Raw genomic sequence first — 24,950 nt, forward strand, 5'->3', positions numbered from 1 at the left:
CAAGAGACTCATTTTAGATCTGAGGACACCTTTAGATGGAGAGTGAGGGGATGGAGAACTATTTATCATGCTACTGGAAGCCAAAAGAAAGCTGGAGTAGCCATACTTCTATCAGACAAACGAGACTTTAAATTAAAGGCTGTAACAAGTGATGAAGAAGGGCATTATATAATAATTACAGGGTCTATGCATCAGGAAGAGCTAACAATTATAAATGTCTATGCGCCAAATACCGGAGCCCCCAAATATATAAAACAATTAGTCATAAACATAAGCAACCTTATTGATAAGAATGTGGTAATTGCAGGGGACTTTAACACCCCACTTACAGAAATGGATAGATCATCTAGACACATGGTCAGTAAAGAAACAAGCACCCTGAATGATACATTGGATCAGATGGACTTGACAGATCTATTTAGATCTCTGCATCCCAAAGCAACAGAATATACTTTCTTCTCGAGTGCACATGGAACATTCTCCAAGATAGATCATATACTGGGTCACAAAACAGCCCTTCATAAGTTTACAAGAATTGAAATTATACCATGCATACTTTCAGACCACAATGCTATGAAGCTTGAAATCAACCACAGGAAAAAGTCTGGAAAACCTCCAAAAGCATGGAGGTTAAAGGACACCCTACTAAAGAATGAGTGGGTCAACCAGTAAATTAGAGAAGAAATTAAAAAATATATGGAAACAAACAAAAATGAAAATACAACAATCCAGATGCTTTGGGATGCAGCGAAAGCACTCCTGAGAGGAAAATACATTGCAATCCAGGCCTATCTCAAGAAACAAGAAAAATCCCAAAGACAAAATCTAACAGCACACCTAAAGGAAATAGAAGCAGAACAGCAAAGGCAGCCTAAACCCAGCAGAAGAAGAGAAATCATAAAGATCAGAGCAGAAATAAACAATATAGAATCTAAAAAAACTGTAGAGCAGATCAACGAAACCAAGAGTTGGTTTTTTGAAAAAATAAACAAAACTGACAAACCTCTAGGCAGGCTTCTCAAAAAGAAAAGGGAGATGACCCAAATAGATAAAATCATGAATGAAAATGGAATTATTACAACCAATCCCTCAGAGATACAAACAATTATCAGGGAATACTATGAAAAATTATATGCCAACAAATTGGACAACCTGGAAGAAATGGACAAATTCCTAAACACCCACACTCTTCCCAAACTCAATCAGGAGGAAATAGAAAGCTTGAGCAGACCCACAACCAGCGAAGAAATTGAATTGGTTATCAAAAATCTCCCAAAAAATAAGAGTCCAGGACCAGATGGCTTCCCAGGGGAGTTCTACCAGACGTTTAAAGCAGAGATAATACCTATCATTCTCAAGCTATTGCAAGAAATAGAAAGGGAAGGAAAACTTCCAGACTCATTCTATGAAGCCAGTATTTGATTCCTAAACCAGACAGAGACCCAGTAAAAAAAGAGAACTACAGGCCAATATCCCTGATGAATATGGATGCAAAAATTCTCAATAAGATACTAGCAAATCGAATTCAACGGCATGTAAAAAGAATTATTCACCATGATCAAGTGGGATTCATTCCTGGGATGCAGGGCTGGTTCAACATTCACAAATCAATCAACGTGATACATCACATTAACAAAAAAAAGAGAAGAACCATATGATCCTGTCAATCGATGCAGAAAAGGCCTTTGACAAAATCCAGCACCCTTCTCAATAAAAACCCTTGAGAAAGTCGGGATAGAAGGAACATACTTAAAGATCATAAAAGCCATTTATGAAAAGCCCACAGCTAACATCATCCTCAATGGGGAAAAACTGAGAGCTTTTTCCCTGAGATCAGGAACACGACAGAGATGCCCACTCTCACCGCTGTTGTTTAACATAGTGCTGGAAGTTCTAGCATGAATAATCACACAACAAAAGGAAATCAAAGGCATCAAAATTGGCAAAGATGAAGTCAAGCTTTCGCTTTTTGCAGATGACATGATATTATACATGGAAAATCGGATACACTCCACTAAAAGTCTGCTAGAACTGATACATGAATTCAGCAAAGTTGCAGGATACAAAATCAATGTACAGAAATCAGTTGCATTCTTATACACTAACAATGAAGCAACAGAAAGACAAATAAAGAAACTGATCCCATTCACAATGGCACCAAGAAGCATAGAATACCTAGGAATAAATCTAACCAAAGATGTAAAAGATCTGTATGCTGAAAACTGTAGAAAGCTTATGAAGGTACTTGAAGAAGATATAAAGAAATGGAAAGACATTCCCTGCTCATGGATGGGAAGAATAAATATTGTCAAAATGTCAATACTACCCAAAGCTATCTACACATTCAATGCAATCCCAATCAAAATTGCAACAGCATTCTTCTCGAAACTAGAACAAGCAATCCTAAAATTCATATGGAACCACAAAAGGCCCCGAATATCCAAAGTAATTTTGAAGAAGAAGACCAAAGCAGGAGGCATCACAATCCCAGCCTTTAGCCTCTACTACAAAGCTGTCATCATCAAGACAACATGGTATTGGCACAAAAACAGACACATAGACCAATGGAATAGAATAGAAACCCCAGAACTAGACCTACAAACATATGGCCAACTCATCTTTGACAAAGCAGGAAAGAACATCCAATGGAAAAAAGACAGTCTCTTTAACAAATGGTGCTGGGAGAACTGGACAGCAACATGCAGAAGGTTGAAACTAGACCACTTTCTCACACCATTCACAAAAATAAACTCAAAATGGATAAAGGACCTGAATGTGAGACAGGAAACCATCAAATCCCAAGAGGAGAAAGCAGGAAAAGACCTCTCTGACCTCAGCCATAGCAATCTCTTAACACATCCCCAAAGGCAAGGGAATTAAAAGCAAAAATGAACTATTGGGACCTCATGAAGATAAAAAGCTTCTGCACTGCAAAGGAAACAATCACCAAAACTAAAAGGCAACCAACGGAATGAGAAAAGATGTTTGCAAATGACATATCGGACAAAGGGCTAGTATCCAAAACCTATAAAGAGCTCACCAAACTCCACACCCGGAAAACAAATAATCCAGTGAAGAAATGGGCAGAAAACATGAATAGACACTTCTCTAAAGAAGACATCCACATGGCCAATAGGCACATGAAAAGATGCTCAACGTCGCTCCTCATCAGGGAAATACAAATCAAAACCACACTCAGATATCACCTCACGCCAGTCAGTGTGGCCAAAATGAACAAATCAGGAGACTATAGATGCTGGAGAGGATGTGGAGAAACGGGAACCCTCTTGCACTGTTGGTGGGAATGCAAATTGGTGCAGCCGCTCTGGAAAGCAGTGTGGAGGTTCCTCAGAAAATTAAAAATAGATCTACCCTATGACCCAGCAATAGCACTGCTAGGAATTTATCCAAGGGATACAGGAGTACTGATGCATAGGGGCACCTGTACCCCAATGTTTATAGCAGCACTCTCAACAATAGCCAAATTATGGAAAGAGCCTAAATGTCCATCAACTGATGAATGGATAAAGAAATTGTGGTTTATATACACAATGGAATACTATGTGGCAATGAGAAAGAATGAAATATGGCCTTTTGTAGCAATGTGGATGGAACTGGAGAGTGTGATGCTAAGTGAAATAAGCCATACAGAGAAAGACAGATACCATATGGTTTCACTCTTATGTGGATCCTGAGAAACGTAACAGAAACCCATGGGGGAGGGGAAGGAAAAAAAAAAAGAGGTTAGAGTGGGAGAGAGCCAAAGCATAAGAGACTGTTAAAAACTGAGAACAAACTGAGGCTTGATGGGGGGTGGGAGGGAGGGGAGGGTGGGTGATGGGTATTGAGGAGGGCACCTTTTGGGATGAGCACTGGGTGTTGTATGGAAACCAATTTGACAATAAATTTCATATATTAAAAAATAAATAAATAAAATAAAATAAAATAAAATAAAACTGAGAACAAACTGAGGGTTGATAGGGGGTGGGAGGGTGGGGGGGGTGGGTGATGGGTATTGAGGAGGCACCTGTTGGGATGAGCACTGGGTGTTTTATGGAAATCAATTTGACAATAAATTTCATATTTAAAAAAAAGAAAAAAAAGAACTTATAAAACTCAACACCAAAAATAAATAATCCCATTATAAAATGGGCAGAACACATGTATAGATATTTTCAAAAGAAGACATACAGATGGCTAGCGACACATGAAAAGATGCTCAACATCACTAATCATCAGGGAAATACAAGTCAAAACTATAATTAGATATCACCTCACACCTGGAAAAATGTCTAAAATCAACAACACAAGAAACAACAGGTGTTGGCAAGTATGTGGAGAAAAAGGAACACTCCAGCATTGTTAGTGGGAATGCAAACTGATGCAGCCACTCTGGAAAACAGTATGGAGATTCTTCAAAAAGTGAAAAATAGAACTACCCTATGACCCAGGTATTGCACTACTGGGTATTTACCCAAAGAATACAAAAATGCTAATTCAAAGGGATACATGCACCCCAATGTTTATAGCAGCATTATCTGTAATAGCCAAATTATGGAAAGATCCTAAGTGTCCATCAATTGATGAATGGATAAAGAAGAAGATGTGGTGTGTACACACACACACACACACACACACACACACACAAGAATATTATTCACCCATAAAAGTAATGAAATCTTGCCATTTGCAACAACATGGATTGAGCTGGAAAGTATAATGCTAAGTGAAATAAGTCAGTCGGAGAAAGACAAATACCATATAATTTCACTCAAATATGGAATTTAGGAAAAAAACAAATACACACATCAAAAAAGAGAGGGAAAGAGAGAGAAAGCAAGAAAGAGACTCTTAACTATAGAGAACAAAATGATGATTGCCAGAGAGGAGGTGAGTGGGGGATTGGCCAAATAGGTGATGGGGATTAAGGAGTGCACTTGTTGTGATGAGCACTGGGTAATGTATGAAACTGTTGAATCACTATATTATACACCTAAAACTAATTTAACACTATTTTTAACTATACTGGAGTTTAAATAAAAAAACTTAATAAAGAATTGTAACATGTAACCTGAAAAATACTCTACACAAGTTTCAATATTCACAAACTGAAAATGCATGTGCAATCAGCACTCATATAAAAAGCCAAAATATTACCAACTCCCTTAAAGTGACACTTGTGCCTGACTTTGTCACTAATACCTCATTGTGGGGTAACCAGTATACTGGCTTCTAACACCATCACTTATTTTTGTTTGTTTTTAAATTTTATAAAAATATGTATACACAGCAGGTAATCTTTTGTGACAAGCTTCTCCCCCCTTGACCTTATATTTGTCAGATTCATTCATGTTGTTGTATACAACAGGTCTAGTTCATTTATTCTCATTGCTGTAAAAGTACTGTGAATTTATTGTGAATTTGTTTACCCATTAAATTGTCAATAGGCATTATTAATCTATCTTTTTAATTTTTTTTCATAACAACCCCACATAATCTGAGTTCAGAGTGCATAAAATGGAAAGAGTACAATTTCTGGAATTACAAAAATCTGGTTGAAGCTTACTTCTGTTAATAACTTTGTGTCCTTGGACAAGTTATTTGGCCATTATGGGTCTTGAATTACTCATCTGTGGGATGCAGATAATAATGTTTAACTGAGTTAATATATAGCAATTACCTAGTATCTGGTAATTATTATAAATCATGTAAAATATTTAATATTGGCTTGGAAACCACTTATAGATTACTGTCACACAGCTTAGCTCTTGAGCACCTTGAGTATTTCACTCTTCTGGTTAATACATTATGGGGCCATTGAGATTCAAACAGGGATGAGTGGATGTGATAATTCAAACTCTTTGTAGCTGTTGAAAGTTCTTTGCTCCTGTTTCCTTCCTTTCTGTCCCAGGGTATACTCTCATATTTGGAATGCAGGGCAGACTGATACACCCTTGGTTTCACCTATCCTATCAGGTTGTATTTTGTTCCATCTTCTTAATTTTTTCAACCTCATCTGTTTCCAGAACAGGCTCTTTTCCTAAAGTTCTTCCTATGATCTCTGTTCATGGAGAAGAAACAGCAATTAAGACTGGCAACTTCATACATTACTGTCAATGTCTCTTGCCTGACATCTGTTGGGTGAGAACACACTAATATCATAGCTTCCACAGAAGTTCTAACTCTCCAAAAAGTGAGTTAAATGCAGATTCAGATGTCTTAGGCAATTTGGCCCTATTATTTCCAGAGAATACACAAAGTCTCAATTCAGCGACAGTTCTTTGGCAAGGGAATCCTTGAAAAAGAACTGAAAACATAATACTGTGGACAATTCTGACAAGTCCAAAAAATATGAATCAAAGGGTACAAATACTTTCTCTGTCATGGGTCTACAGGAGATGACTAAGTCTTTATTCTGCCATCTCCAATGGACAGTCCAGCATTCTACACTGCTACATGAAAGGCCCATTATGAACAGAACTGGACTGAGTTTTGTTTGTCCTTCCTTGACCTTGGTGCAGGATGTTGGGGGGGGGGGTTGTTGCATGGTGGTTAGAAGGGGAATAGTGGTGGGAAGGCTTCTGTTAATCAAGTGATAGCTAAAATATACACATGGAAAATGACTCACAAAATTTGCATGTACAGTTACTTTTAAGAGGTAAGAGGAATAGAAGGAGTTAACTAAACAGGAGTCTAGAGTAGGGTGGCCAAAAAACTCTAAGCCTAGTAGACAGGAAATTAAGAGAAAAGGGTAAAGAAGGGGTCATCCTTGATCTATCCCATCCACCAGAAATTAATACTTATATTAATCCAATATAAGAAATGTGAAAATTCATGGACTCAGAGCCAAGAAACTTGTGTTAAAATTCTGGAAATTTCACTTGCATTTGCCACTATAAAATGAGCCTAATAATAACCAAAAACAAGATTAAATTAAGGTTCCAGACTAGAATAGTACTGTTATCAACCCTACCAGTGAAAAGTAAAGGTGTGTCTGACAGGAGTTGAGGCCTTTAGTAAAGCAAGACAGAAGTGTTAATACTTTCATCTTACAAAGTCAGTCAAAAGGTGATGGAGTAAGAAATATGGGTTAAGTATATTATTTAAACAGCGGTGAACAAGAGAAGGTAAAAGTATGTTATAGTTATTAAAAATTATAAGTGTTAGAATAGGCAGTTAGGCTTTAACAGGATGCCTGGAGGCCAGCAAAGGGCATATCATGCTCCATTATCAGGAAAGTTAGAGACCTGCCCTGACAGCACTCCAAAAACAAAGCCACAAGAAGCCATATCAAAACTACACAGGCCCAAGGCAAAGAAGGCCTGAGACCCTCACCAAGTGAGGGAGAAAAGGCATGAAACCCTGCTCCCAAAGAAATACCCTCCACAAATAATAAATATTCCATCCCTTAGTTAATAACTATAAAAGATAAAGACCCAAACCTGGGGCACAGCGTTCACTTGAGCTTGCCTGCTCTCAGATCTTAAGAGTGTACTCTCATTTTAATAAACTTTTCCACCAGCACTGCTCAACCACTGTGTCTGGTCCATCCTTGAATTCTTTCTGGTGATGAGAATAAGAGCCTCTGGCGACAACCATTCCCAGAGACAGGCTGGGTGGAGGCCTCAGGATCTGGGGGTCTCCCCAGTCCACCCAACAACAGGAGGGGAGGGGAAGAAAGAGGTATGAGCCATGATCCCCTCTGTTTATAGCAAGACAAATTAAATAATTTCCCAAGTAGATAAATAATGCAATAGCAATACAAGCATATTTTTTTAAAATATGAAAGTAACCACCAAATGGTGGAATATAAATGGTTAAAAATGAATGTTTTTTGAGGAGTAGGTAAAGAATGAAGACTATTAAGTTTTTAAATAGATTTGATTGCATTATTTTATTTTCAATTGTATATAAGTTCAATTTTACAGTAGAAAAATAAAAGCTATTTTTGTCAAAACTTAAGGGTTGTAAAATGGGATTAGTCTGATTACATTGCAGATTACACACTAAAATTTGAAGAAAACAAATTTTCATCTAATTGCATATGTCCTAACTGCCATACAGAGATTAAAAGACATATCCTATTTAATTGGAAAAGGGAGACCAATAGAGTTTTAGCATAAAGAGTTGGTGTTCAAACTTTTTAGCCAATAGAATCCTATTATAAATGCAAGAGAAACTGTTCTGGCTTAAGTAGGGAGTTAGGAGCCCTACCAAGACAGTTTCTCCTAGGGAAAAAAATCCTCTGATGGAGACGATACCTGGGAAATCATCTGACCCATGATTCCATGCTTGGGAAGCCAACTATCTGAGACATTTAGAATCTATTGTATAACAAAAGATAGTATCCAAGGCATCACATCAGAGTGGCTAATCAGATAGAGAATCTGTTGTCTTTGTGAAATGACTCTGTTACAAAATGGCCTTTTGAGATTCTGATTATTGAAAGAGCCTTCCACTAGGTCTTGGTTAGCCAAGCTGAACTTACAACAGAGTTCATTGGCCTGCAAATGGACTCTGCAAACAGAGTAACTTGCATTACCCAGGAAAGCCAACCCAGACCAATAGCTCAAAATCTATCACAGGAACCACAGGAGAAGAGTACCATTTGATTATCACACATCATTCCCCTCCATGCATGACCATTCACCTTTCCACAGATTTCACACAAGACATTTATTATTTCAAGAGGTAGTATCATCAGCATCATTTGAAGAGGGTAATCTTCTTTGAACAAGATGAGCTTATTCCGAATATGTCCCCTCTCAGTTCCCAGCACTCTCTTTTATTTACCCCGTTTGTTTGTTTGTTTTACTTTCTATGATAAGAAGACATCTTCCACATCCTGCAGAGCCAGAGACACAGTTCTAGTGAAATGAAACTTCTCCATATACCAGTAGTCACTTGGGAAACATTCATTGACCCTATCCTTCTCTTCCTGCCTTACTCACTAACGTCTCTTCTTGTGATTTTTTAAAATTCTTTTTAAATGTTTATTCCCTTTTGAGAGACATAGAGAGACAGAGTGCGAGCAGGGAAGGGGCAGAGAGAGAGGGAGACACAGAATTCGAAGCAGGCTCCAAGCTGTCAGCACAGAGCCCGGATGCAGGGCTTGAACCCATGAACCGCAAGATCATGACCTGAGCCAAAGTCTGCTGCTTAATCAACCAAGCCACCCAGGTGCCACTTCTTGTGATTATTTTAATCAGAGTAAGACCATCACCAATTGGACAATTTCATGCAGAGTGTTCTATTCTCCCAGTTTTGCTGCCAATAACAATGATAATGATGATGATGATGATAACAAAACACTAACATATATTATTTGCCAGGTGCTATTTGAATAACTTTATATATATATATATATATATATATATATATATATATATATATATGTGTGTGTGTGTGTGTGTAACTAATTTAATTAATTATATATCTATGTGTATATGAATTTTCTTCAAATGCTGCCTTTCTGTTAATTCTGAATCCAGAGAATCCACGAAATGTCAGGACCTTTCTATCAAAAGCAATTACTTGGACCTAAATGTAAGACCTGAAACCAAACACCTCCTAGAAGAAATCATAGGCAGTAACCTCTTTGACATCGGCCATAGCAACATTTTTCTAGATATGTCACCTTGGGAAAGGGAAACAAAAGAAATATTAAACTATTGGGACTTGATCAAAATAAACAAATTTTGCATAACAAAGGAAACTGTCAACAAAACTGTCACTGAACAAGAGATTTGTAAATGACATATCTGATAAGGGGTTAATATCCAAAATATATATAGAACTTGTAAAAGTTAGTACCAACAATTAAATAATCCAATTTAAAAATGGACAGTGAAGAGACATTTTTCCAAATAAGACATCTAGATGGTCAATAGTCACATGAAAAGATGCTCAACATCACTCATCATCAGGGAAATACAAATCAAAACCACAATGAGATATCACTTCCCACCTGTAACAATGGCTAAAATCAACAACACAAGAAACAACAGGTGCTGGCGAGGATGCAGAGAAAGAAAAAGCAAATGCTGTTGCACTGTTGGTGAGAATGCAAGCTGGTACAGCCACTGTAGAAAACAGTATGGAGGTTCCTCAAAAAATCAAAAATAGAAATGCGATATGATACAGTAATCCCACTGCTCGGTGTTTACCCAAAGGGGGGAAAAACAGTATTTCAAGAAGATATGCACCTCTCTATCTTTATAGCAGCATTATTTACAATAACCAAGATATGGAAGCAACCAACCATTCATTGACAGATGAATGAGTAAATAAGATGTGATATATATTATCAGCATTAAAAAAGAAAGATCTTGCCATCTGTAACAACACAGATGGACCTGGAGGGTTATTATGCTAAGTGAAATAAGTCTGACAGAGAAAGACAAATACCATATAATTTCACTTACATGTGCAATCTAAAAAATAAAACAAATGAACAAACAAACCAAAATACAAAATCTTAAATACAGAGAACAAACTGGTGGTTGCCAGAGGAGGGTGGGGTGGAGGCATGGGTAAAATGGATAAAGGGGAACAAGAGGTACAAACTTCCAGTTATAAAATAAATAATTCAACTGTAATTACTTTCTCTTGTTCAGTGCTACCAAATAGAAATTTAATGTAAGCCACATTTATAATTTTTAACTTTCTAGTAAGCATATTAGGAAAAGGAAAAAGATTCTCAGGATCCCTAACAGAAACCCATGGGGGAGAGGAAGGAAAAAAAAAGAGGTTAGAGTCGGAGAGAGCCAAAGCATAAGAGACTCTTAAAAACTGAGAACAAACTGAGGGTTGATGGGGGGTGGGAGGGAGGGAAGGGTGGGTGATGGGTATTGAGGAGGGCACCTTTTGGGATAAGCACTGGGTGTTGTATGGAAACCAATTTGACAATAAACTTCATATGTTGAAAAAATTAAAAAAAGGAAAAAGAAACAGGCGAAATTTATCTCAACAATATATTTAACACACTATATCCAAAAGAGTACCCCTTCAACATGTGATCAATATAAAATATTAATGATATTTAAAATTTTCACACTACCTTCAAAATCTAGCACATATTTTACATTTATAGCACACTAAATTCTGACTAGTCAATTTCTACTACTGTATAGATGCACATTTAATCACCCTTAGAATTTCACACAGAATATTAGATTAGGAATTATTTGCCCATCATTTTTTGTACATATGACAAAACTGAGGTCCAGAGAGAAGTGAGACCTCTCGTAAAGTGAAATGAGCCCCAGACGTACAATCAAGAAAACTGAATTCAAACCCAAGCTCTGCCACTTCCTGGCTGAATGGCTTTAGACACTACACCTCACTGAACCTTAGTATCTTCATCTGTAAAAAATGGATAGTAACTTCTACTTTACAAGGTTCTGAGGTTCAAATGAGAACACACACCTCTCTTTGTAATGGCCTGGCAAAGCACATACCACTACCAATTAAGTCACAGAGCCAACTAGCAGAAGTGCTGGGTGTATCAGTCTGGGCCCAGACAAAAGACAAAAACCACTACATAGAATTATTAAACTACAAACTTGTCAAACTAAAAAGAAAGTAACTATAATATATAAGGAAACTCTTTACAGTACCCTGAGGCTGAGGGAAGGCACACAAGGAAGGGGAAATCTGGAAGGGGTTCCAAACTCATTGGAAAAGGTGTAATTTAAGCAGAGAAATTAGTTTAAATTGGTTTGGCCTGGTGGTCCACAGTTACTAGGTAAGCAGGAGGCAACTCTCCAGAGCGCAGGTAGTACTATAGAGAGAATGGGAACCTTCTAGGTTGCAGATAAGCATTGCAGGACCAGCCTGCCTCAGGAAGAACCTCCTAGAATTCAAATAGGCTGTGTGGGAGCTGGCAGAGAAATGGAGCAGCAACTCTGTTATGGACCTTCAGTCAGCTGGTGGGATAGGTGGGGGCCCTACAGAGGGAAGCTAGGGGACAGCATGAGTGGGGAAGCTTTCAGGGAGAGACCTAAACTGAGAGACCAGCAGGAAAGTTATCACCAGGCCAGGCAGAGAGGTTCAAGGTCACTGAGGGACTATGTGTTTTGGATGTGTGACTGGTTCAGAGCCCCACCAGATAGCTCACTCCCTCTCTACTGACGCCCACTTGCAGCAGCTGAAAACTTCAGGAGAGCCCCTTCTCCCTCCAATATCCCTCCAGCACCCTCTACTGAGAAAGCTTAACAGCATGTATAAAGGAGTGATGCTAAAAGGAATTCTGTCCAATTTCATAGAACAGGTATTAAGAAGTGCTGGAACTGAGAGGCAATAATTGGAAAACACACAGAGGTAGACTGAAAGCTGTATTTTCTAGTCTTTAGTTCAGTGCTCTATTACCCCAAATTTTACTACTAGGATAATTCTAGACAGACTGAAAAACAACACTCATACTGAGAGTTGGTCACTTTCCTTTTAGGTGTGCAAGTTGACCCCACCAGTAAAGAAGTAGGAAAAAAAAAGACTGATAGGAATATAGGAATTTAAGCTTTCTGAGTCTCTGTTTCTTCATTGGGATAATGAATATTATACATCCCACCTCATAGATTTGCTGTAATAATTAAGGAAGACAGCATATGTAAAATCCTCAGCACAGGCCTGGGACATAGGAAATATATATTAGAAATTTGTTTCCCTCAGATGATATGGGGTCAACCAATGCAGCATATTTTTACTGTGCTTTTTCCTAATATCATTCAAGAGTGAAAGTAGACTAACTGTGAAGATTCTCACATTGTCTATGCTTCTTCATGCTCTTTATTCATTGTTATGTAACAACTGTCACATCACTTAGTGGTTAATTACTTTCATACCACACTTGTGATTTTAAAGGTTCTTCTCTCCTTCAATTATATACTTTCCCAATTAAGTATTTATGTTAATAAGATTCCAGGTAAACTGAGTGGAATCCAGAATTACTGGGCTATCCAGATAACTCATTTAGCCTTGATGTCAGTCATTCAAATAATGCCCATGTCAATCTGACTGATGATATCCAGCTATGGTATCACAGCCACTTAGTCTCCTCTGTTTTCCTACTTCCATATCTTCAATCCAAACTGCTTGTCACAATATTCTAAATAATAACCAGATGGTGTGTTCTTAGTCCTTTTTAGGACTACATGCTTGGTCAAGATGCTACATTTAGTTCTGGAAGACTATTTAGGTTACATGGCACACATATTGGAGTTCAGAAAATAGGTCTACACCTAGCTGAAAAAGAATAAATTTGACAATTTTTATCCTTTTATGAAACACTGGGGAATCAGATCCATGAGTAGCCAAGCTGGAAATAATCTCAGATTATCTGGCAAGGTGCTGTCCAGTAGAAATTTCTACAATGATGGAATGTTCTATATCTGTGCAATCCAATATAGTAGCTACTACCCACATGTGGGTACTGACTACTTGAAATGTGACTAGCATGACTGAGAAACTGAGTTGTTAATTTTAATTTATTTATATAACTATGGCTATAATATTGGACAGCAAAGATCTACATAGTATGGCTTAATGGAAAGAATGTGGGATTTGAAGCTAAAAAACCCTAAAGTCTAAATCCTGGTTACTGTCACTAACTATATAACTTTGATCAAGTTCTTTATCATGCCCAAACCTCAGTTGCCTCATTTGTAAAATGAGATACTACCAGAACCTCACACAATTGTTGTAATTAGAGAATGAATGTAAAGCATGAAGCCCAATGCTTAGCAAATATAACAGTAATTACCCTTTAAATAATACTTGTTATTATTGAGCTCCTCATTTTCCAGATGGAGAAATGGAAGCTCCAAAATGAGAACTGACTTGTCAACAGTTGCACAGCTAGTTGGAAACATGACCAGGCACCAATTCCAGATTTTCTCACTTTTTTGAATGATTCTTATATATATGAACCCTCCTCGCCCCTAAAGAATGAAGGGTGGTAGCCCAAACAACTACTCAACTGCCGTAAAAAATATCTTATGTGGAGAAAATGTACCTTGGTGAAGCCTATTTGCTCCTTCCGAAAATTTTCCAGGGGTTTAATCAGCAAATCACTAGCATTGTGTACCTAGAAAAAAAAAGAAAACATATAAAACAACTTTCAGATTAGAAAAGATAAGATTCAAGTTTCCTTGTTACTAAGGCATTTCATTGTAGTACATCAGCCTGCAAAATGTAAATTGATTTGCTGTTTTTTTCCCATTGTTGTTACTTTCCCCCCCATATTGGTCTCTTAAAATCTAATGATTTGAGAGGAAATGAGAGAAGGAACACTAGGGGCATTTCTCTGTATTTTTACTGGCAGTCTTATCTGAGTTTTTAATCGATAAATATCTATAGTCATGTCCAGAAACAGATATGGGGGCCTGAAGTATATGTGGAAAAGATAAGATAAAGGGAATGGAAAATGCACGAAAATACCAACTGCACCAAGTGCAAATAATTTCATGAGAGGGAAATGAGTTAGTAACAGCATCAATATAATTTGTTTCCAGTCCTGCCAGTGTGTGTCATAAAACCAGAACATTTCCTTCAGAACTTGGAGTGTATTACAGCATCACAGAGAACACTGGACTAGGCCTTCAAATTACCTAACTATAGATGCTCTGAAGCTGCTAAAAACAGCCTGCCCAAATACTAAAACATTGACATTAATATGGGTCTAGAGATATAAAAACCCCATTTAAAAATTGGACCCATTGCTTAATGGTCAGGTAGAGATACACAAAGTTTTGTCTTCAATATTAACCTCTTGAAAAATTACACCTGTCCAAGGCAGCAAGTGGAGTTTGTTTTCTTCACTTGTGGGAATCAGCTGTATTTTAATGGAGGACCTAAAAGAATACATCTAAAGGGCTGGATTTTAGGATCCATTGCATTAATTTTGATATATTATAAGACAGGAAAATGAGGGACTGCCTTCCTTGTCAAATGAGACATAAAGTGTAAGACAAGATATATATTCATACCAAAAATAGAAAACAGAGTAAAGAGCCAGTTTTGACCAGTCCTGTATTCTCCATATTAAGAAGCAGTTTTTAAACTACCCACCAAAATGTATGGCAAGTTGGGGCATTAGTACATATTTTTTAGCTATGTCCTGCAGGCACTTTGGGTCTCCTGTTTTGTGTCTAGGTATGATTCAAAGTTCAACTAAATGGGCAAACTCTCATCCAATCAAAGCTCTACCAGAAGCCCTAGCACCAAAAATAAAGACACCAGTGATTCTGCTTGATCGAAAACAAGAATTCTTCTATTAAAAGTACTAGCACATCTCTTTTGCCCAACACACTCTACAGTTATGAATTGTGAATTGTGTGACATCAACTTTGTGTACCTATCTGGAAACAAATTATGTCATTGGTATCATAGATCCAATACAGAGAGTCATTTTTCTTCTTTCCTTTTGTGGAACTTTTAAAACATGGCCACAAATTTTGTGACACTTCTCCTATTGAGGTGAGGCCTCTTCCCCCTCTACCTTTAATGAGAGTGAGTTCATTACTTCTTTGAACCAATAGAATATAGCAGAAGTGACACAATGTGGCTTCTCAGACTAAGTCATAAAAGGCCAGCAACTTCCACCTGGTTCTCTTGGAACACTCCCAATGGGGAGCCCTGAGCCACTCTCTAAGAAGTTAGACTGACCTGAGACTACCAAACTAGTGAGGCCAAACATACACATTCTGTTAAAAGTTATGTTCAGCCCAACCTTCCAGCCATCCCACTGAGGTGCAAGATAGGTAAGCAAAGCTGCTTTGGACTCTCCACATCAACCCACCTCCCAGGTGAACACCTCCATATGAAGCAGAAGAATCACCCAGCTGACCCCTGCCTGAATTCCTGAACCACAACATAATGAGATAAAATTAAATGGTTTTAGGTTAAGCCACTATATTTTGAAATAGGTTTTTATGCAGCAATAGATAATTAGAAAAATTATTTCCACTTTCACCAAGGTAACACAAAAAAAGTGGCTACCTGGGACACACTGAAGAAGTTTGCTGTTGAATAAGAAGTGAACATGCCATTTCTAAGGAGAGTAATATGTGTCAAACCTCTATATGGATATTCAGCTGAGCCCTTGCATACACAGGCAACACAAGGATGGCACAGTACCAGTTTTCGTGATTCAAAGGGGATTTTCTTGCATAAGCAGGTGTACCAGCAACTTCTCACACAGGGTCCATAAGACCACTTGCTTTTTGTATTTTGGCCCTAGGAAACTAGTATATGATTCACTGAAATTGGAGGCCATAGATTTCCCTTAATCACATTGGCAATATTGCTCCCAGTCTCCTACAACACAAATAGATACTCTGAGCCACTTCCTTTTTTTGACACTCATTGGTATATTGGTATATTACTTTCTGCCAGGAAACAGAGCTAGAGATATAGGAAATAGTCACACTGAAGCTTGGCTCTTTTTTTTTTTCATTTTGTTTTATCTTTAAATCCCTTAGAAGTCCAGCATCTACTCAAAAAAAGCCCTTTTAATTAAATATGACCTTTATTCCCCTTTCTGATCACTGCATCCATTTCATAAATTCTCTAGGAGAAAAGCTCCTACCTTCTAACTCAGGGTAGAATACTCAGCATGATAACTGATATTCTAAACATCTTAGGGAGTTTAACTAATCAGATTCTTATTGCATGCATCCCAAATTAACACTAGATAAAACATTTAGCAGATTAGAGATGGTACACAATCCAGCAGTGTAGGATTGTCTGTGAATCTTTTATTGTCAACTAATTACCAAAAAAAGGATTTGAAGATACACTGTTTAAAATAGTATGGGTCTCTTTAGGTCATTCTTGGCAGTCCTCAAAGACAAACCTTGCATATTGCTAATAAGGTCCCCTTCAGAGTCAGAAAGGCACATAGGCAAGACTCCTATCCTTAATCATACAGGAAGTCTTTTATCCAGACTTTTCAAGGCCAACTTCTGAGGTTAATACAACATCCCACAGGGTACTATTTAAGAACACCACAGTTGGGAAATGCTTCCCCTCAATTCTTTCCTCCATAATTCCTTCAACAGTTTAAGTTCATTACAAGAATGACTAGACATTTGCAATTATCAGATGCTAGGGCTGTGAACTTCCTTCCTGTTCTTCTAAAGATTCGTTTGGTCTCTTCTCATAGAAAGGATAAAAAGCTGTTTAATACCTCAGATAACCCAGATTATCCATACTGGGGTAAGGAGTCCTTTTACCACAGTTCTAGGAAAAGGGAGAGGTGCAGTCAAGCAATGAATTCCTGGAACATTGTGAAAGGCCCTCATTGAGCTTAACCTTCACAGCATTCCTAGAATTAAACGGGAAGTGGGGAGCTAAAAGTCAATACATGATTGAAAAGTTGTGGGCACAAAAGGGTACAACAATGAAAGACAGAAGAAAATGAGTCATTCCTGTGGAAAAGATCCAGCAAGAAGGGTGAGAAAAACAGTATCTCAAAAGATGAGTCCTACTTAAATATTTTAGAGCTTTATAATTGGGTAAATAAAAGAGATAAACAACTAGGGCTGAAGGAAGTACAGTTGAGCTTTCTAGTGGTATCTGAATGAAAAGGAGTTGAATGCGTTTGAGATCAACATTGGCAATAGTCCACAAACTCTTCAGGCAGAAGAAAACAGTTAGTAGAGTGTAGATTAGCTAGTGGGGGGACATCTACCAGACTCCAGAGAAACTACCCATATTGGTCCCTCCTTAGTATCCCTAGAAGCAATTCTCTTAAACTAAGAAAATTCCCAAGTCAAATTTCCACAAGCAGAATCTTGGGGGTAACAAAAGATAACTACAAACAAGACTTACTTAATAAGTGTTTTTTGCTACATACAGAACACTTAATTATATCATTTGGAGCTCTTACAACAACTGTGGGAGGTAGGGATTATTTTCCTCATTTTACATATGAAAAGAGAGACAGCAAAATACCATGATTAGTGTGAAATCAACAATTAGTGGCACTGCCATTATTGGAACCTAAGTCTCTACTTCCCCTACCTCCAAGCCCTGCAACCCCACTTCTCTAGGAGCCTAGATAAAATCGTAGCACTATTCTGAAAAGCCAGTACCACACTGCTGGAAAGGATGAGTAATGACAGATTGAAGAACTCTGGCTATTGGATAAATGGACTTCACAAAACTGAACTGCCCATAGGAAGACAACTTATCAAGAAAGGCAAGATACACCTCTCTTTGCTCTCTACAAAGTTCCAACTTTACCCTCACACCCCTAATCAAAATAAATATTGACCAACTTAGGTACGTTCACATTAGGTACAAATAGGTCTGGGTTGGGGCCAAGGACTTCCATTTCTAACAATTTGCCAGGTGACATTAGTGCTGCAGGTCTAGGGTCCACACAAAATGATTACTTTTTAAGCTGCTAAAATAGAGCTCACAAAAAAGAAAATACTTAGGAACATATCTAATAAAATGCATACAAGAGCTATGTAAGAAACTCTGATAACAGAAATCAAAGAAGGGCTTAATAAATGGAAAGATAATCCATGTTCATAAATAAGAAAATACTTTTAAGATGTCAGTTTATCCCAACCTGTTCTATAGATTCAATGTACTCTTGATCAAATCCCAGTAATTCATTTGGTGGATGCTGACAAAATGGTTGTAAAGTTCACACCTAACATTAAGTCTTATTACAAAGCTATAGGAATCAAAATAGAAGAAAGGGATTATATGAAATCTCTGTTTCTATAAAACTAAAACTGCTTTAAAAATAAGTATATTATTTTAAAAAACAGACTTTAAATGTAAGGAAAGTTTTCACACAGATATAAATAAAACAATTATATGTCAAATATAAATAAAACCCATATTATTATTTTTACAAACAGAGAAACAGATAAATAAATGGATAATATGTTTAAGAACACTAAAGGCCACAATTTCTTTGCACATGTTCAATAGCCTAGTTTAATGTCCTTTGAAACCCTTTCTCACTGATATGAAGAGGAATGGAGTTTCTACAATAATTTATTTCTAGCTAATGTTAAATTCCCAGGGTAAAAGCTTGAGACAGAATAACCAGATCTATTTCCTAAATATCTTTACTGTACTAAACAGCCATGAGACAAAATGGAAACAAGAGAGTACCAATCCAATGAATAAGGTCATGGCCCAGTGTTAGAGACATACCATCATCATCCTTTCATTTTCTACTTCATTGAGCAATTCAGCAAATTCCTTGAAGGATTCAGCTAGAAGGATAGAATAAAAGATAAGACAAATTAATCACAGTACTTGATAGGGAGGTGGGCATAGACCTGTGTGATATGAGGTAGGGGCCAGTGCTCTGAGCCTCCCTGGACACTAGAGGAAGGTACCAACCAAAGGCTAACAGAAGAATGTGTTCAGTGCCTGTTGAATATCTTTTTGTTTTCATTTTCTTTCTTCTTTTTTTTTCCTTGCCAATCCCTACCAAAGAGATTTTTTTTTCCTCCAGTTTTACTGAAATATAATTGATATACATACCACACAAGTTTAAGGATAGGATCTATTCTCTTAGCAACTTTCAAAATACCACATAGCCATACTAATTATAATTATCATGTTGTACACTACATACTCAGTTCTTATTTATTTTATAACTGTAAGTTTGTACCCTTTGATTACCTTCATACAATTAAAACAACCCCCACTTCTGGCAACCACAAGCCTGATTTCTTTTTCTATGAGTTTGTTTTTCAGGTTCCACATATAAGTGAGATCATACAGTATGATTTTGTCTGATTTATTTCACTTAGCATAATACCATAAAGATCTATTCATGTTGTGGCAAGTGGCAAAATATCCAACTATTTTATGCCTGAATAGTATTCTAATATACATATATATGTCAATATACATATATATGTATATCACAACTTTTAAATCCATTCATCTATCAATGGACATTTGTTTCCCATGTCTTGGCTATTACAAATAATACTGCAATGAACACAGGAGTGCAGATATCTCTTCAACATAGTGATTTCATTTCCTTTGGATATATACTCAGATGTGGAATTGCTGCATCATAAGGTAATTCTATTTTTAATATTTTGAGGGACCTCCACTCTATTTTCCTGAGTGGTTGTACCAACTTACATTCCTATCAACAGTGTGCAAGGGTTCCCTTTTCTCCACATCCTCACCAGTATTTGTTATCTCTTGTCTTTTTGATGACAGTTATCCTAACCACAGTAATATCTCATTGTGGTTTTGAATTGCATTTCCCTTATGATTAGTGAAGTTAAGCAAGTTCCATGTACCTCTTGGGTATTTTAATATATTATTTGGAAAACTGTTGATTCAAATCCTTTGCTCATATTTAATTGAATTATTTGGAGGTTGTTTTGCTATTGAGTTATATGAGTTGTTTATATGTTTTGGCTATTAGCCCTTTATCAGATATATGATTTGCAAATATTTTCTCCAATTCCATAGGTTGCCTTTACATTTTGTTGACTGTTTCTTTGGCTGTGCAAAAGAATTTTGGTTTGACATAGTCCCACTTGATTTTTTATGTTGTTGTGCTTTAGGTGTCATATCAAAAAAAAATATTTTCCAAGACCCATATCAAGAAGCTTTTCCTATATGTTTTCTTCTAGGAATTTTATGGTTTCAGGTCTTACATTGAAGTCTTTAATCCATTTCAAGTTAACTTTTATGAATAGTGTAAGATCAGAATCATTCTTTTCCATGTGAATATCCAGTTGTCCCAGCACCATTTACTGAAGAGACAGTCTTTTCCCTATTGTATATTCTTGCCTCCTTTGTCTTAGATTAATGGACCATATAAATGTGGTTTATTTCTGGGCTCTCTATTCTGTTCCACTGATCTATATGTCTGTTTCTGTGCCAGTACCATACTGTTTTGATTACAACGTTGTAATATAATTTGAAATCAGGGAGCATTAATGCCTCTAGCTTTGTTCTTCTTTCTCAAAACAAATTTTAGGATTATTTGTTGTAGTCTGTGAAAAATGCTATGATATTTTGTTAGGGATTACATTCAATCTATAGATTGCCTTGGGTAGTGTGGATATTTTAATAATATTAATTCTTCCAATCCATGAGAACTATATCTTTCCATTTATTTGTTTCATCTTCAACTTCTTTCATCAATGTCTTATAGTTTTCACAGTATAAGTCTTTCAGCACCTTGGTTAAATTTATTCCTAAATACTTTGGTTATTACGCCCTTGCAAATGAAATCATTTTCTTTATTTCTTTCTCACATAATTTATTTTTTGTTTTTTTTTAAACTTATTATCCCCTTCACTCATTTATTTCACCTCATGCCCCACATTTTTTTTTTTTTTGGTGAAGTCTTTAGGATTTTGTCTACTTAAAATCAAATAGAGATAATGTTACTTCTTTCTTTCCAATTCTGATGTCTTTTCTTTCTTTTTCTTCCTAATTAATATGGCTAGGACTTCCACTACAATGTTGAACACTTGTCTTGTTCTTGATGTTAGAAAGAAAGCTTTGGAACTTTCACAACTGAATATGATGTTAGATGTGGGCTGTCACATACTGCCCTTATTATACTGAGGTACACTCCTTCTATATCTAACTTGTTGAGAGTTTTTACCATGAATACATATTAAATTTTGTCAAATATTTTTTATCTATTATTTTTATTGATGGTTAATCATAATGCAAATAGTTTTTATTTGTTATGTTTACTTTACTGTTATGAAATATTCATTTCAGGATACCTTTAATTACTGAACTTTCCTAACAAATTTGAAGTGTTATTTGATTTGTACAAATTTACAAACTTTCCAACTTTCCAAAATGCATCAACTTTGTTGAGTAAGGTACTTCCAAAGCCCTGGCTTATGACTAAACAATAACAATGAGATGATGACTGGCATTTATTTAGTCCTGATGACCTTAGTCCAGCATTTAGGTCCTATAGTGCAATTACTATAAAATTAATCTCTTTACCCCACTTTTTTATCATTTTATTTTATTTTACTTTTTTTTCATGATGATGTGTATTATTTAATCCCCATATCCTATTTCACCAATCCCCCCCATAATCCTCCCCTCTGGTAACCCTCAGTTTGTTCTCTATAATTAAGAGACTGTTTCTTGGTTTGTCTCTTTTTTCCTTTGTTCATTATTTTTTTGTTTCTTAAATTCCACATACAAGTGAGATCATATGGTATTTGTCTTTCTCTGACTGACTTGTGTCAATTACCAATATACTTTCTAGATCTACTCATTTCATGGCAAGATTTTCTTCTTTTTATGACTGAATAATATTTCATTACACACACACACACCCCACATCTTCTTTATCCACTTATCTATCAATGGACACTTGGACTGCTTTCATAATTTATCTATTGTAAATCATGCTCCAATAAATATAGGGGCGCATATATCCCTTTGAATGACTGGTTGTTTTTTTTTTTGTATTTTGGGGGGTAAGTACCAGTAGTGCAATTACTGGATAATTGGATTGTTCCAGTTTTAATTTTTTGAGGAAACTGAATACTATTTTCTACACTGGCTGAACCAGTCTGCATTCCCACCAACAGAGCAAGAGGATTCCTTTCTCCACATCTTCACCAAGACTTATGTCTTGTATTTTTCTATTGTAGCCATTTTAACAGGTGTGAGGTGATATCTCGTAGTTTTGATTTGCATTTTCCTGATGATGAGTGATGTTGAGCATCTTTTCGTAAGTCTCTTGGCATTTGTATGTCTTATTTGGAAAAATGTCTATTCAAGTCTTCTGACCATTATTACTATTTTTTAAATTTAAATTCAAGTTAGTTAACATACTATAGTCTTAGTTTCAGGAGTACAAGAATAGGTATTAATTCTTCTTTAAATGTTAGGTAGAATTCATTTCATATATGAATTATGGTCCTGGACTTTAGCTTTTGGGAGTTGTCAAATGGCTTTTCTGCATTGATTGAGATGATCATTGACTTTTACCTTTCATTCTATGAATGTAATATATCAAATTTATTGATTTGCTCTTATTCAACCATCTTTGCTTCCCAGGGATGAATCCTACTTGATCCTGATTATGCTCCTTTTAATGTGAATCTGAATTTTGTTTTCTAATATTTTGTTGAGAATTTTTGCATCATCATGCATCAGTAATACTGGCCTATGGTTTTCCATGAATTCTTTCATAGTTAATATTTTATTAATCCTCACAGGCACCCTTAGGAGTAGCCAGGACTTCTCTCATTTCATAGACAAGCAAAATGATTAGGAAAGTGGGTTTTTCATGTAAATGGGTTTTCCGTGTAAAAAAAAAAAAGTGGAACTAAAATCTTGAGATTTGAGTTTGAGTCCCTGCTCCACTACTTACCAACCTAGACAAATTTCTCAATTTAGTCTTTCTATGCCTCAATTTCGACATCTGTAAAATGAGCATATTAGGAATTATTACATCAGAGTAGTTATGGAGATATAATTGAAGAATGAGTTGTGTTTTTTTCTTGTTTTTTACAAGTACTATGGTTGAGTAAAAAGCACATTTGATGTACTAACTGTGACCTTTGATAAGTTACTCAAATTCTCTGAGACTCACTTTCCTTACCTAGAAATAATAATTCCTATCTCACAGGGTTCTTTGATTAGTAAACAAGATAACATCAAGTATAGCTCCCAGAACACATGATAGCCAATCAATAAATGTTAGTTCTGTTTCTTCCTTGGTATAAGGCAGTTATACTTCACACTGGAAACACGTTAGAATTATCTGGGAATCCAATAAAAAAACAATAGGGTATCAATATAATAAATAAAAAAACAAGACTCAACTATATGCTGCCTACAGAAGATTCATTTTAGACCCAAAGACATCCTGAGGCTGAAAGTGAGGAGAGGGAGAACCATCTAACATGCTAACAGACACCAAAAGCCGAAGTAGCCATACTTATATCAGACAAGCTAGATTTTAAACCAAAGGCTGTAACAAGAGATGAAGAAGGGCACTCTATCATAATTAAGGTCTATATTGATCAAGAAGATCTAGTGATTGTAAATATCTATGCCCCCAATTGGAAGCAGCCAAATATATAAATCAATCACAAACATAAAGGAAATCATTGAAAATAATAAAATAATAGGAGACTTTAACACCCCACTTAAAGCAATGTACAGATCATACATGCAGAAGATCAACAAGGAAACAATGGCTTTAAATGACACACTAGAGCAGATGGACTTAACAGATATATTCAGAACATTTCAATCTAAAGCAGTAGAATACACATTCTTTGCAAGTGCACATGGAGCATTCTCATGAATAGATCACATACTGGATCATAAATCAGTGCTCAACACGTACAAAAATACTGAGATCATACCATGTATATTTTCAAGCCACAATGATATGAAACTTGAAGTCAACCACAAGAAAAAATTTGGAAAGACCACAAATATACGGAGATTAAAGAATCTCCTACTAAAGAATGAATGAGTTAACCAGGAAATTAAGGAGGAAATAAAAAATATATGTGGAATCAAATGAAAAAGAAAACATGACAGTCCAAACTCTTTGATAGCAAAGGCAGTCAGAAGGAGGAAGTATATAGCAATACAGACTTAACTCAAGGAGCAAGAAATGTCTCTAACACACAACCTAACCTTACACTTTAAGGAGCTAGAAAAACAACAGCAAATAACGACTAAAGCCAGGAGAAGAAGGGAAAAAATAAAGACAAGAGCATAAGTAAATGATATATAAAAAAAAATAGGAGAAAAGATCAATGGAACTAAAAGCTGGTTCTCTCAAAGAATTAATAAAATTGATAAACTCTAAGCCAGACTTATCAAAAGAAAAAGAGAAAGGACCCAAATAAAACCACAGATGAAAGGGGAGATAATACTAACACCACAGAAATACAAACAATTATAAGAGAATATTATGAAATATTATATGCCAACAAACT

General features: G+C 36.3%; 1 protein-coding gene across 8 annotated transcripts in view; it reads right to left on the reverse strand.

Annotated features, from left to right (window-relative positions):
- The window catches only part of OPHN1 (oligophrenin 1), a 541,657-nt gene that overhangs the window by 306,556 nt on the left and 210,151 nt on the right, over nt 1–24,950 (reverse strand). For 7 of the 8 annotated variants that reach the window (XR_009257107.1, XM_058713537.1, XM_058713536.1 and 4 more), the window contains exons 4-5: nt 19,177–19,238; nt 14,012–14,083 (exon numbers count right to left, since the gene is read on the reverse strand). Coding sequence is in view for 7 of the 8 variants with exons in the window: in XM_058713537.1 (XP_058569520.1) it covers nt 14,012–14,083; nt 19,177–19,238 (134 nt within the window). In the remaining variant the exon portion in view is untranslated. The remainder of the gene's footprint in view (nt 1–14,011; nt 14,084–19,176; nt 19,239–24,950) is intronic. The other variant, XM_058713538.1, reaches the window with a different exon arrangement.

This window comes from Neofelis nebulosa, chromosome X, assembly GCF_028018385.1.
Source record: "Neofelis nebulosa isolate mNeoNeb1 chromosome X, mNeoNeb1.pri, whole genome shotgun sequence".
In the NCBI taxonomy this organism is placed as follows: domain Eukaryota; kingdom Metazoa; phylum Chordata; class Mammalia; order Carnivora; family Felidae; genus Neofelis; species Neofelis nebulosa.